Source organism: Chiroxiphia lanceolata, chromosome 1 (genome assembly GCF_009829145.1).
Source record: "Chiroxiphia lanceolata isolate bChiLan1 chromosome 1, bChiLan1.pri, whole genome shotgun sequence".
NCBI classification, from domain to species: Eukaryota; Metazoa; Chordata; class Aves; order Passeriformes; family Pipridae; genus Chiroxiphia; species Chiroxiphia lanceolata.
Genome location: NC_045637.1, coordinates 95,313,918 through 95,329,579, shown reverse-complemented (window position 1 = coordinate 95,329,579; position 15,662 = coordinate 95,313,918). Strand labels below are relative to the sequence as shown.

Sequence of the window (15,662 nt, the reverse complement as noted above, 5' to 3'; positions counted from 1 at the left end):
CACGGCAGCCAGCACTGACTGGAGGAAAAGCGGTGGCGCAGAGCCAAAAGATAAGAGAGCAGCAAACAAACATGTAGCAAAGCAGACAGAACTTCTGCAAGCTGAGAGGGAAAGAACAGCAGCAGAGAACAGAACTAAGTTCTCTCTGTAGAAGGTTTGGGGGTAAGAACTGCAAAACTCCCCTAAACTTCCTTTGAGATCCCTCCAAGATGGAGGGGGTGGACTCTTACTGATTAGAAGTCCTAGATGGAGTAAAGGAGCTAAGAAGCTCAGTCGTCCTGAGAGCTCAGCCAGGACGGTGTGTGGAGGTTGACCTTGAGGCCCTCCCTTGCTGCAAGCTACAAAGAAGCTCGCAGCCATCTTTGAGGCAGGGCACAGGAGCTCTGCAAGGGGCTGAGTCCCCCGAAGATAAGGACTGTCGCGAAGACCCCCTGTGCTTCGTGATATGACGTGGTGATAGCACCCTTGTCCTGGGAAATGCAGCCCACGGAAGACCCCTCGTTTGGAGAGACGAGTGGCCGAGGGGGATACCCCCTCGTGTGTGCTGGCAGAGATCCAGCTATCAGCTGCTGCAAGAAACAGAAGAGAGAGAGAGCCTGCTGCCTTAGAAGAAGCTGCTGCCCTGAGAGACTGGAAGGGATCTGTCCTTCTTTCCCTCCTGGACTTTTATTTGGAGGGGAGAAGAGATCTGATCCATTGTAAATACTATATGTCATGGTAGAGATAGTTGTAATCATGTGTATAATGTGTTATAATATTTATTTGTACAGTCATTGTAATATATTCCCTTTCCCCCATTCTGAGTCTGGTTGTGTTTTGTCTGGAAAAACCCATCTCACATTGGGTTGAGATGTGGGAGGGGGAATGGAGCTAGGGAATTGGATTTTGAGGCTATCTCAAACCATGACAATGTTTCATCAAGAGGCTTCAATCAATTCTTGGTCTTGCTGAACTGGCTTTTACTAATACATTGAAGGTGATGAGGGATTTCTTTTGAAATGTTAGTATTAGTGAGAAAAGGAAATTTTTAGAAGATATAACTTACATGTCTGTAGCAGATAGCTGCCTGCAGAAAGGAGCTACTAATGACAGTAAAATTCCAAACAGTTTTGATTAAGAGATAATCTATTAGTCTCAGCTTGTTTGCTTTAGATTTAGAGTCTGATGAGGCTGTGTGGGACGCAGACACCTTGTTTCTCCTGGGGGATTTTTTTCACTTTATTTTCATTCATACCTTAGCACAAGTACATAAGTAGTCTTGGCAAGTGTGGACATTGGTTCACTGAATAGTCAGGTGGCTCTTCAAAGTTGAAACTGGAAGAATAATGACAAAAAACTAGACAGTATGTGCCTCAGTCTTCCAGGTTGTCATGAAATGATGCTGCTAGCAGCTTTGTCTGTAGTAAGTTTCTGATAACTCTTCTATAATATGAGACAAGATCTTGTTCTTCCTGTCTAGTTCCTCTGAATCTGTGTAGGAAAAAACTACTGCCAAATGTCAAACAAATCCTAATCATGCCATTCCACAGAGGAGTCTTTGGGAAGGGGAATGATGTTACAGAAGTGACCATTTGTAGGTCTGCCTCATCTCTCTAGCTGCTTTTTCTGTGTATGCAAAGAAGACAGGTTGCACAACAGGACCAAATGACATGGCATGGTCTGGTCCATAGGTAAAATGCTTCTTGGGGAACAGTTTGTGGGCTAGTGCTGTATGATATTTTATTGTGACAGGATTTTACAAACAAGTATGTACTAAATGCTAGAAAGAGAACCTGGGATAACTGCAACAGAGTAAGCTGTTGCCTTATTGATAGAATCTAGCTCATTCCACTTGTTTTGAGTGTGTTCAAATGGATTGACCCAATTTAAATCTCACCAACACATTTTTTAAATGTAGAATAAAAGTGTATTATGGGGTATAAGTACAGGAACATATTTTTCCGACCATGTAGACAGACCTCAAATTAGCACACTTACTCTCCAGTAAAGATGTAATTGTGAATTTGATGTCTGTCGTATTTCAGAATTGCACAGAGCATTCTGATTTAAAATACCTCATAATGCTGCTCCTTTTCCTTTCACCAGAGACCAGCAGAAACTGTTGATGAAGAAGAAAATGTAGAAGAGGAAAATGACAAGGGAGAAGAGGCATATGAAGGAGAAGAAGAATATCCAGAAGTGAACAGAGAGAAAAGTGGGGAAAGTGTTAAAGAAAGAAGTGAAGGGGAAGAAAACAAAAAGAAATTAAATGAAAATTTTGAAGGTGAAGCAGAAGAAACAGAGAATGTTGACCAAAAGGAGGAAGAGGAACTTATCCATTTAAATGGCAAGAACAATGAAGAAGATGGTGAGGGAATGGAGCACTTGAACTACCAAGATGATCTTCAGCCTGGAGAAGAAATAAAAGAGGATTCTGGCAGTCAGAACCAGGTGAGTGTTTAGTCTTTCAAACTGTTGTTCTTACATTATTGTTCCTCATTCATCTCAGCCTTACACTTCTCAGCTGGTATCTAAGTAGTTCACCTCTGATAAAGTCCTGAGGGCATTTATGAGAACTTCGGGTTGCAGAAAAATTGGTTTCCATCTGTATAGATCAGTTACATCAATAATTACATTATATGCCTTCCAACTGAGAAAGCAGATGTTTCACAATATTTGATGAATCTGTATCTCCTGCTTTCCTTATAATGCTGAATTTTGAAAAAACTAATGAGAAAAATTCCTGCAATTTCCAGAAAAGCATAGTCATTATATATTTCCACGCTAGTTTGTCTTTTAGGGCAGAGCAGAAGGGTATGTCCATAACACTAGAGTGCCTCATTATTTTGATGAATTGACTTTCACAGAAGTTGCATTTCATAAAGGGCTTTTGCCATTGTTTTGTGGAAGTTTCATCTCCTTTTCTTAGAAATTGGAAAATACAGTGGAGATGAACAAGATCTTTAAAGCAAGGGGCTTTAGTCAGTTTAAAAGCAAATATCCTATTAATTTAGGATACATGGTAACGTGCCGTTGGCTTAGATGGAGGGACGCAGCCCAGAAGAATAAAGTGGACTGCCCTGACTGTCACATGAACTGACCAGTTAACAGAATGTGGGAAACAAAATGTTTTGTTTGATGGGGAGAATCCAGATCTGGGAAGAGTGGGATTCTTGAGCATCAGAAGCAGAACAAATTGCCACATATTCCCTGCCTATAGGCTGCTGAAAAACAGTCTTCCTCTGCTTCTTGTGACACTTGGAATGGTTTCTTACACTTTGTAACTGTTTCTGTATGACACACGAGAACATTTTTCAATTAAGAGAGCTGAGTAACATGACATTTTCTCGGGCCCTGAATTTCTTCTGTGCTTGATATATTAATTTTTTATTTATTTTTAGAAAAGCTGAAGTTATTTATGGAAGTGGAGAAAGTGAGCGAGCATTCACTTGAAGTGGATATGTGGGTAACTGATGTTCAATGAAAGAACTGTAGGGGGAAACCTCTAATTTGAGCACTTTCTCCTTTGGAAGGTATATCAGTATAAAGTAAATAAAAATTTTAACATGATCACTCTTGGAAAACATTTTTTACATTAAGGATACCTTGTGGAAATTTTAATATGAAGTGCTAAATACTGTATTGAAATGAAGGCAAATTTTTGATACTCAATGATATTAACAGTACGTGTCCTTTTTCTCTAGGTTGATTCCCATCTTGAAAAAACATCCACAACTCCAAGGGTGACAATCACCAGCCCACAGGAAAGTGAAAAGAATGACCAGAGCAATGACTATGCAGCAGTTGCATAGATAGGAAAAAAGTAATGAGCAGAAAATGAAAGATTATAATACTTTAAATATAAAGCAGGTTATATTTTGTGATTGATAACTAGTAATAGGAAGGCAGGTCGAGTACCTGCATAATGAGTATTGAGATGATAATGCTATATGGGCTGATAGAAAACAAGCATTAGTAGCTACTAGAAGAACATAGAATTATTTTTACAGGGTGAGATTTTCTGATAGGATTTAAGGGGGGAAATACAAGAGTACTGTATAGTAGTATTAGAAATAATGAATGAACTATTCTGTGATACGAGGTAGTTAGCAGTAATGGAATAACCACAAAAATTACACTGTTCCAGGGAAAGGCAGAAAACCTACCCAAATTCAATGTCAAAACATCTTTGCATATTTTTCAGAAAAAAGAAACAATTTTTACCTTTTAATGAGGACATATGTAATTTTTCTTATAAAATTCCACATAATATGTATGATTTTCAGGCATAACATTAAGATATAATTAGAATATTTTCCTCAATTAATGGACTTATGCCCACAGAAAATGGTGTACTATCATGAGGTGCCAGTTTTAATGTTACTAAATAGTGAATTTTCAATATGTTAATGAGAATCGTTAGGTTTTGCATACATAAACAGTACTGATTTAGCACTGTGCCTTTATGTAGGTAGCCTGCAATACTGCAAGTAGTTTCCATTTAAAGCACAAAGTTTTGTTGATTGTCCTGCACTGATTCACTAAACAGTGAATTGTTATCGTAGTGAACAAAAAAGTAGATTAGTTTAAAAAGTTGAATTTGGATGGATTTGTAATTCAGTCTATGTGAAATTTAATTTATTAGTGGAATAAAAAAAAAACAGGCCTGGATTCAGACTGAAATTCCCATGAAACCATTGCTGTCAATGGAGCCATTTTAGTATGTGACACGTTAGGATAAGCCGACCACTTTTCTGTGAAAGTCAGGAACAATTGCTGCATTTATGAACCCTTTGCATGGCCTTAATGGTTGGAAGTGTCATCCTTTTGAGCAGGAGCTGTCGCCTGCTAGGCTGTGGCTTAGTATGCATTAGTAAATAAGGCATTGATCCACAGTGTTGGTTCTCTTAGTGACCCCAATTCCATTACTCTTATCATTTCTCTGTTAGTAATGGGAATAATTTGTAGTTCATGGAAATACAGCCCTTAGCATAATTTTATTAATTATACAAAGAAATACTGGATTTCTTGATCGTTAATACTAGTAAATTATTACTACGAGAAACTAAATGTCATTTTTGTTGATTTCATGCCATTAAGACAAGAATTAAATTTATGAACAAATTGAACTTGAAGCACTGTTTGAGGAATGTGAAGAACCACTTGTCATGGCTGAAATTCATACAAACATCTTCACTTTTGGTACTAGCTATTAAATATATTTTTCCAATGGGATAGAAATACGTAGAGATCCTTCAGCATATTTCTGTGTATTGGCAGTGTAAATATAAAAGACATAATGTTAAAAACTAAATGAACAGGGTTAGAACAGTTTGCCCTGTGGTATCTCTGTGAGATGTCTGTGAAACCTGTGTCTTTTGTTGAGCCAACTGACAAAGATTGGAGGGAATATTACATTTGTGATCAGCTCCTAACTTAGCCAAGCTCTTGAGGAATGCTTCCTTTATGTATGATTCCTTTATTTGAGACAGCAATTAAGCCTATGCTCTAACATATTTGGTTTCACTGAGATTTAAAAAGACATCTATAGTTAAGCAGAAGTAAAAAAACAACCAACCCTCCCTCCCTCCAAAAAACAAACAAACAAACAAACAAAAAAGCATAAACCAGAATGAATAAAATAACTGGACATGATAGTGAGGAAAAATGACACAGATGCCATTATAGTTATTCCTACACTGGAATAATATATGCAGTAGCATTAAAAGCCCTTAAACAGTACTTAACCAGCCAAAAAAGGTGGCACTGTCTCCTCAGGGAGCTTGGGGGAAACTTGCTCGCTGAACCTTCTGTACAGAGCTGACCAAGGAAAGTGGCTGATGCTGCATCACTGCTCACTTGGAGCTGACCAGCTCATATGCTTCTCAGTAAGCTGGACTTCAATGTGTTGCTGAATCAAGACAAATTACAGTAATCTTGTTTTGACATTACTGTGAATGGGCTCTTCTCTAGAAGCTAGTGGGTATACCAAATACAGGACTCTACTTGCTGTCATACTGTTGCAGATAAGGACTAACAACCTCTGACGTGTTCTTCATCCTCAAAAGTTTGAAGTTAAATCAACACCCAAAAATATGCTATATATATGAGATATATATATACATGTATATATTTATATATATATATATATGCTTCAAAATGTCGCACCTAGAAACCGTATTTAGGAAACCTGTATGGATTTGTGTGGTGATACTTTTCTCTCTTTTGTTTCTATTTATAGCTTCTGTCCGCCAACAGTTTCTGTCATTTCTTCCCTTTACCCAAAAGTTTGGTGTTTTCCATGCTCAAAAGACTTACAGATATCAATAAGAATAATTTAAAAGCTTAAACTAAATTCTAGTATGATCTAATGTTATAATTTTCTTTCACAGGAACACGAAATCCTATGAGGTGTTATTCATCTTTTAAAATGTTTTCCTCTCTATTTTCTTGTAAGAAAGACAGGTTATATTTCTTCAGAAGAGCAAATCAGACTTTTTTGAAATGGAGATATAACCATTTTATCATTCACCTTATAACACTGATAAAATGAATTTTGTATCAGGTTCTTTTATTTAAAGAAACTAGTTTGTGCCTAACAAATAATTCTGATGTTAAAGTAGAAATTAAACAAGAAACATACAGGTGGTCTTGCTAATAGTTTTTCTGTCTGGATCTGCTGTGTGATGGCTTAACTCAGTTTTACTTGAGAAATACATTATTTTGTTAAGCTTATATAATGTTATTTTATTAAGCTTATCTGCAACAATTCTGAGGCTTTTTTTAAGACTTGTTTTCTTGTTTTCGTTTTATTTTTAAAATAATTTGCTATTAAAGAGAACTATCAGACAGCTATTCCTGTGTTTTCTCTTGTATCAAGGCCTATTTGAAGTTAAATTTGTCTTTGGGTGACTGACTTTAACCTGATGATTTTGCAGCTGGTAGGATTCTCCAATAACTAAAACTTAAGAAAACGCCAAACAGATTTGGTAGCTTTCATATTACATATGACTGTAAAAGAAAATACGCTCTTTAGCTGTTATATAGTTATAAATCTAAGACTTAACAGCACGGTTAAACTTACCATGGGTTTTTATGTCATCATTCAGGTTGGGACTGGATTATTGGTAGGCATGGTTCAGGTGATACTCAGCAAATTACAGGAGTTTTATCTGTTCACTGGCAATTCTTGAGAAAACTACCAAACTTCTACGTCTCACCGCTGAAATTCCTAATTTCAGCGAAGCATTAAAGCATATGCTTAAATCCCACAGGACTGCAATTGTCATAAAATTTTATCTAATGCTTTGGTGCCTTGACGTATGAGAGCCAAAATAAGTTCATGGAAACAAAAGGGTGAAAATAAGGTAAATATAATCCCCACTCAGTCTGATCTAAAGTAAAGCAAAATAAACCTTCATGCAGAAGAATAGAAGAGTTAGTGTGAGTATTCTGATTACTTGGAAATATAGGGAAAGTATCGTTGCCTCAGTATTTTGATTGATTACACCAAATGTACATTTAAACAACCATTAGATAATGAATGTAAGTACGATATGAAGTATCTCAAGGAAGGGTGTATTTATTAAGTAGTTGCAATCAGAATGATTGAATGAGATGCATGCAAGGATGTTTTCTTTTGGGTGGCTGACATCCTTCAATCTAAGTTTTAATGAAAAGAAGTGTTGTAGACATGACAATAGGTGTTGAAGCTGTCTGCTATCTGTAGATTATTTTGCCTGTGCATATTTATATGCATAAACTTACAGACATGTGTGAATGCTGTAATTGAAGGCTTTTGCTGTGTGCTCACACATACTGCACACATAAATCATGTACATATTAATAATTTAATCTTCTTGTATAGTTAGTGATGGGAAAAAACATTGTTGGTTGTAGCTGAAATTGGCTATAATTATACAAGGAAATATATCTAAATCTAGTAATAATCTTATAAAAAGGGTGACATATCTTCTTACACTGTGTACACTTTGGTACTTCGCTGAACTAAGCTCAGAATTTTTGAAGCCCTCAAATAAAATGGAAATAGCGACTTAAAAGTGACTAGGAGATACGTGGGCCATCAGTGGAGAAGATTTGGAAAATTTGAGAAAGTACAAGTCTTTACTACAACATGTGATACCAAAACATTGAAAGGTCTTTAGTGTTAACTACAGTGCAGGGAACATCTGATTTAAACAAAGGGGTATTCTGAAACATTAGGCAGACTTCCAACAACCTCTGTGGTTACCAGGAATGCCCTTTAATGTTCGTATTTTTCTTGCAGTCACCTACACCTGTGATGATTCTTAGCTCTAATGAATTCCCCATTCAATTCTACTTGAGTAGAGTGCGGACCCATCTGCTCGACAGAGCCGAGGCAGGCAGCACCTGGAGCACTCAGCAGCTCTATTCTGCAGCACGATGGGCACCGACTTCCTTCAGGTGAAGGTCGGCAGCAGCAGCAGAATCCTCAGTTGTGCAGATGTGCTGGCTCAGGAGAGCAAAATGCTCTCCCTGCCTTTCTTTCCAAAACTCACCTGGTGCATAGCAAAGTCCCCCACTATTGTCAGATGTGGCTGTCAGAGGCCCTTGCTTGGGCCCGTCCTGCAAGAACCAGGCTGTGCTGAGAGAGCAGTGCCACAGTAGAGAGGCACCGACGAGACTCCAACCAGCACCAGCAGCCTGAGCATGGCACAGTTGGGACCCTCCGCCCTCCCAGGCTCTCCGGCCCACAAGGCAGGTTTCCTCCCAGCTCTGCGAACATGGACGTGCTGGTGTTCCTGGTGGCTCCTAACCTTTTCTGCTCCCCTAGTGGCACTGCGGGATCCTTCCTCCCTCCCTCACCCCCTCCTACACAAGCTCACCCCAGTGGACAAACATCCTGGGGGCACAGCCAGAGGCAGGTGAAAGGCAATGATTTTCATCTCTGCCAGACCCTCCACCAGCCTCTGCAGGCTCCTGGTGCTGAATGTTCTCCACTGGCAAGAGAGGAGTGGGAGAAGATGAGCAGCAATGCCTCTTCTGCTTGGCTGGAGGAGCAGTGCTCGGGGGCAGAGCCCAGACCACAGAGGCACTCACGGAATAGCGGCAGCTCAGCTCCTTCTCCACGAATTTGGTGAAGAGGGGCAGGTCACCTGGGCTTTCTAAGATCCTTCTGGTGTCCTGTGCAGCAGAAAGGGACAAGGACAGAGCTGGCTGAGCCCTAAGCCGCCTCTTCCTTCCGATCACGTGGCTTTGCCTGAGAGCTGTCCATAGTCCTTGGAGCACCTCTCTCTCCCCCGCGGAGGAGCGGAGAGAGCTGTGCCTGGAGCATCCCCCCAGATGGCTTTCCCCAGCAGAGTTCCTACCCATAGTTCCTTCAGAGGCCGAGAGCTGCAGAAAGCAAGGAGAATCAGCACCAGGCCTCACTGCCTCCTCAGCCCGTGGGCAGACATGAGCACCTGCATAGCCCTGCCCCATGGGGAAGGACACTGGCAGAATGAAGCCCTGGGGGTGCAGGGATCAGGACAGAGGTGCTGCTTCACAGCTGGCTGTGCCCCAGAATCTACTAGCTGAACTGCAGGAGGTTCCTGCCAGTCTCTTTCTCTTGGCAGCAAAGAGTACTTTGTACTCATTATTTGGAATAATGTGACATTTTCTCTGTAGTGGACTGCTGTGTTGAGACATTGAACAAAAGATTTTATAAGGAGTCTAAGGAAAACTACTTTTCTTAAGACTCGCTACATTGTTTTCATTTTTTTTTTAGTTTAGGGCCATTCTTTCTCTCTCCTTTCTCATCCTATCTCTGTCAGAAACTAAAAAAACCTGTTCAGATTTTCATCTTTTAGATATGAATCTGTTTAGGTTTCCTCTTTCTTATAAAGCTGTTCAACTCTGTCAAATGAAAAAGCATTGCTAGAAATGCATATTCCAATTCAAATGCAACATCTGGTAGGACAAATCTTGTCAAAATACTGAAAAAAACCCCAATATTGCACAATTTATTTTTAAACAACTGGTTTTTTTCTTTAAAAAGAAATTATTCTTAAAGTTGTCATTGAGAAATTCAGTCCCAACCCTCTTTTTCTCTCTGGCTGAGCAAGACTTTCCCACACTGTATCCCAGTGGCATGTTGGTGACTGATCCTGCAGACTGCCCTACTTCTCTCCCTTCCTTTCCAGGGGAGAAGCAGCCTCCTTCACTGTGCAGATTTTAGCCCTGCTGTAGCCATGACTCTTGTGGAGCTGTGCTGACTGGCTCTCCTCCTTACCCCCCACCTTGACTTACTTTCCTGGTGCAGATTAATTGTTTGAATGAGGCTCAGACCCTCTGTTTCTCACAGCTGGAGCCTGGGAACTGCATATGCTTGGCAGGAGATAAGCAGGTGGGAGTCTTTGGGACTGCTCCTTGAGAAGCTGGGAACAGCCAGCACTGGGGGGGGACTAAATACTCCAGCCTTCAGCTGAAGCAGTTTTGTGAAAGAACCAGTTGAAGCAAGGAGCTAGGAATCAGGATAGCTCAAAATCAATGCTTGAGGCAGGAGGGAATTGCTATTTCATTAGCGAGTACTTAGGGGGTGGGTGCCATCACTTTGCATTTGTGTTCACATGGGGGAGTGAATTCTCCTGCTCTTGAGAGAAGAAAATATATTCAGAGTTCAGTAATATATAGACTTTTCTGCTTGTATTAGTTGGGTAGGATTTCTGATTTAACTAGAGATTTGACTGATTTAAACTCCTCTGTCTCAGTGATGAAGTGATGGCGTCAGAGATGAACAATCATGCTGTCACTGCACTTTGGATGCCCAGCTCAGTATCCTTATGCAGACTTGCCCTGGCCCTTATTTCCTCTGCTGCCATGAGTTGTGGTTTCATTACTGCATACCATTTCCTCATCCTTCTGTTTCTCTGCTGTGTTTGCTTCTTCAAGTTTGGTTGTGAGAAAAGATATTTCTAAAAGTAATGCCTATGCTCCATGTTATTTCTCCCTTAGAAACTGTTGATGCAAGGCTGGCATCATTAGAGTAACCTGAGCTTTACACCTTCCCCTACCATTCTCTTATTGCTCCCACTGACATCCCTGTCCCTCCACCACGTTAGCACCAAACAGAAATGAACTTGATGAGCTAAAGGTTAGGACTTGCATTCACTTTTTAAAAGTAGTCTTCTTCTACAGAGAAAGAGATATGGATGAAGACTATTTCTCCTTTTTTATGCAGCACAAATCTTAGTTGACCAAAGGGTTCATTGTTCAAAGTATCCTGGTTGTGGGTGGCTTATCCCAGGACAAGCAAGGCAGGCTAGCTAAGCCTCTTGGGTGACTCTGGCTGGGGGCCTCACCCTCAAGGACATCTGCTGCTCGCAGATGGTCCTGTGTGTGTACAAAGGGAGGCAGACATCTGTTGTGGTAGCATTGTGCCTGCTCATGGGGATTAGAGCCTTTCCCTGGAAGAACCTTCTAAAGTATGATTTTCTGTGAGGAAACTGAAGCAGAGGTTTTTTTGCATAAAAGGTGTGGGTTGGTTTTGATTTTCTTTTTTAGGGGGGTGGTGGTTCATCTCAAAGGTTTTAGTATTGGTGTCAGACTTTTTTCAATCACTAACACCTGTCTACACGCAGATATTCCTCTGCTGCTCCACAGCAGGGAGAGCCATGGTTCTGCAAAGGGCCCCTGAACTTGGCTGCGGGGGTCAGGCATGTGCCGGGCTGGTGCATGAGGGAAGCAGATTCTGGTGTGCTGACTGACCTAGTAGTGTTTGCTACTGCTTTCAGACAAATGCCTACTTCTCTGGAAGCCTCCAGCAAATGAAAAAGACTATGCACAACACTGCCCTAAAAGGGTTCCCATACCAAAAGGAGTGATGTATGTGCCAGGTGCTCAGCAGGATGTGGGTATTGGGCTTCATCCACTCATGGCTCATTTCCCTGGCACATGGTGCTCCCACCAGCTTTGCCCCCTTTACTGCTCAGCCCTTCTTACAAGCAACAAGCCAGTGCTGTGTTAATTCCCTTGCACGTGGGATGCAAACTGTAGTCCTTGACACCTCTGCTTCTTCCACTTTTCTGTGTGTGTTCCTCAGCACAGGTGTGACACGCACAAGAGACACAGCCAGCAGCCTCCTTACAGAGCAGATCTGGAGATACTTCAGTGTGTGCTTTGAGTTTCTTCTAGACTAACATCTGTGTAATCCACAGATGGGTATTTTAAAGATAAGGACTCAATGTCCTGGCCTACACTGCTCTTGGAGTGTGGTTTGGGAACTGCCTTCCCTATGCCTGCCTGCTGGCTTGCTTGCCAACAACCTGGATGAGGAGACTTGGCATCATACCAGACAACTGGAGGCCAGAGCCTTCACAACATGGATGTCATGAATGCATCTGCAGAGACAAAACAATCTGGCTATCAGGTCTGCAGCTGCTTTTGAGCTGAGGCCTTCAAGGTCTATGCCAGTGGTCCAGGCAGGTGAACTTCTGTGTGATCTGGAGGATGCTTTTCTGTCATACCTTAGGCTAAGCATGTGTGGTGTCTCAAGAGAGAGCAGTTTGGTTCAGAAAGCAATGCTGAGGCACTCCTCAGAGGGCAGTCCCTGATGCTGGAGGGATGGTGGAACGGCAGAAGACCCAGAGAATGTTCCATGTCAGGGGCAAAGATCTGATGGCAGCTCATGTAGGCATATGGCTAAACACAGGACACATTTAAACCAACAAACTCAACCTATCACTTTCCACAGTTACATTATCACCTGGAGGTCAGCACAAGCTATTTGCCATCCATTCTTTTGTGATTTTGAGCTACACAGGGGATGGTTACCTGTGCTGCAAACATCTCTCTTTAACTGGTGTTCACTGCAGGGGGCCAAGTTTCTACTACAGCCCATGTCATAAGGTGGTAGTATCTCACTCTGGGGAAATCTGAGACCTTGGCTTTCAGGGCATGTGGGAGTTCATGCGCTGCTATGGTGGTTTTCAGAAAAATGCTGGAACAGCCTCTGCCCTAAGAGCTGAGCTACAGGCCAGACATAAAAGTAGCTGGCACTGGCTCCTGTGGCTGTCCTGGGTCTTAGTGATTGCCTCTAATTTGCTTTGCATTGATGGTGTGCCTTGCACTGGGCCTGCTCAGTCACCTCTGATATACAAGAGGAAGTGCAGATGAGCCCACTTTTTTGTGGCTTTACAAAGCAGCGAGCCAGAGACCCGGTCAACCTGTCTGTGAGGGATACTGGGGGACTCTCCAATACATGCTTCCTGGAGACAGTGGCTGTGTTTGATAGTCTTTGAAGTGAGGGTTTTTGTCTTGGCACAAAGTTGTGCCAGTTTCATGAGAAATCCCTTTGCAGGGGGTTAGTTGAGAGCTGAACCCAGTCTAAGCAAGAGCTTCCAGAAGAGATGTCTTTCTCACAGTATATTAAAGGAAAAAATGTGTCCTCACACTATAGATATTGCACTTGTCCAACAATAACGTCCTCATGCTTGTCTAGCTATCTGTGGGGGACAGAATATTGATGTTAAAAGTTTTGTTTTCTTTAAATGTCTACTTCCATGAAGATTTTAGCCACTGTATTTATGTTGTTCTGGTCATAGGTTTTAGACCTGCAGCAAGTTTTTCTGTGCTTTCAATATTCACTGACTCTCTCTTCTGATATTCATTGACAGATGACTGAACTGACGCTTGAAATGCTGCATTTTGCCACCTCTGCCCTAAGGATTCCTTCCTGTTCACCTCTCTCCCCCTTCATCTCCCTCCTGTCTGTGCTGCAGACCTGCCTCCCCTGTGCTGCCATTTCAGACAGGCAGATTTTGCACTCCCTCCAAGATGTGCCTGGGGCAAGAGTCCCTCTCACCTCACCCCTGCTGTTCAGGAGGCTTAGGAAGGAATTGTCAGGGCTCAAGGTTCCTGAAGCAGGCAGGGAGGGAAAGGGCAGCAGATGCTGAAGTCATTAGGTGAGCAGAGGCAGGGAAATAATGACATTCTAGAAAGGCCTCTCACCCACTGAGCAACACATCCTCCTACCCTCAGACTGAAGGTGCCTTTTAGCTAGGAAATGGCCTGAAACCATGAGTTTTGAGACTAAAATTGCTGGAGCAGCATAACTAGTACCAGTTACTAACACTATAACTAGTGTTAAATTGACTAGCTAATTAGCAGTGTTTAAAACTGATCTCCCATCTTTATTTGCAAAAGTCTGTGAATGGTAAATTATGGAAAAAGGGGACCTTCAAAAAACAGCTGCAAATGATTAGGAAAAAACCAGTAAAACAAGTTATTTGATGCTGGCTCTTTTCTCTGAAGGGCTGTTAGAAGTATTTGCCTCACCTACTGTCAATATGCAGAGATTATTTTCATACCAATACCTCTGTAAATTATCTGACAGCAAAACTGAGCTTTGCCCTGCTTAATGTGCATCAAGTGAACTGATGCAGGAAACGTGCACTGTGTGGTCTGCCACACGTCCACATAAGAGCTGATGAAAAATGAGGGCGTGGATGGATTGTTTGCCCAGAGACAAGAAAGCTCCAGAAGGATCACACCCGGTCTCTAAATATTGCAAATAGGAGGAGACTACATGTATCTTCCCATTTGCTGATGTTCTTCCTAGACAAACTGTGCCATGGGGATGAACTGGCAAAACTCAAACATCATTTCTCTAGGAGGTGCATGGGCATTAACTCCCAATGACTGGTGCAGGGTAATGCTCTGTAGCGATGTTGCTTCTCTCAGCTGTGGAAGTGGTAGGATGAGGAAGGAATGAGGCTGTGCCTCCAAAGCCTGCTCTTGCAGTGTTGTATTGTAGTATCTCTCTATCCCTGTCATGCAGTGAGCTGAGAGGGTAGCCTGCTGTGTAATATCAGGACAGCCAGTCAGTGCTGAAAAAGGCCAACTGCTAATTCCTTTATTTTACCAAAATTGTTCTGTTTCCAGCCCTTTTGTAGAAAACTAAGGTACTTGCAGTCTTTTGCTGTCTTCTTTGCATTTCATGTCCTTGGGGGTTGAGCAGTCTCCCCAGGGTGCAGGTTCTGCTGCCACTGTCCCCCTGCCAAACCTCTCTCTCTGCTGGCCACTGCTCAGGATGCTGCAGACTCCCCACTCTGATGTTGCTGCCACTGCTTTCATTAAGACCTGATGCTTGCACTTGCTCATGATTAAAAATCTCATACTTGGAAATGGCAGGCTGAGGCTGTAGCAGAAACTGGGAATTAAATCTCCTTACAGGCAGCTCAGGAGGAGAATCATTTCTCTGTCTCTGCCTTTTGCCTGTGATTCACTGTGCCTTGGGAAAAAAATGGAAAATAAAGGGATCAAGACAGCCTGGAGAGATGAGGACAGAACAGATCTAAAGAGAAGCCTTTTCTGCACAGTGTGCTGGAGAAGCAAAGCTAACTGTCAGGAGAGCCTGTATTAACCAAAACGAAGCCAGTGATTACCACTCAGACTGAAAAATGTTATTTCTTTCACAATTGCAGAGAAAATAGTGTTGGGCTAGGAGGTTTATTTTGTAGTTTTAAGCCAAATGAGGCTAGAAGAGGAGCAGGAAATAAGGTGAGCAGGAAGAAACTGAAAGCAGCCTCTGGAGCAGGGAGGCCAGAGGGCTGGAAAAAGAATTTGGCTGCTTAAGCCATATTTTATTTGCATTAGGGTCTCCATAATGTGCCCTTTGGAAAGATGGTGGCAGTCAGTGCTTGGAGGGGAATTCCGAGGCAGTC

The 15,662-nt window shown here is 41.9% G+C and overlaps 1 protein-coding gene across 1 annotated transcript in view; it reads left to right on the top strand.

Moving 5' to 3' along the window:
* Positions 1–4,640, top strand: part of DCDC2 (doublecortin domain containing 2) — a 54,002-nt gene extending 49,362 nt beyond the window's left edge. Inside the window, exons 9-10 of the mRNA XM_032711746.1 lie at positions 2,086–2,430; positions 3,684–4,640. Of these exons, the coding sequence (XP_032567637.1) occupies positions 2,086–2,430; positions 3,684–3,791 (453 nt within the window). The 3' untranslated portion in view covers positions 3,792–4,640. The remainder of the gene's footprint in view (positions 1–2,085; positions 2,431–3,683) is intronic.
* Positions 4,641–15,662: the final 11,022 nt, after the last annotated feature.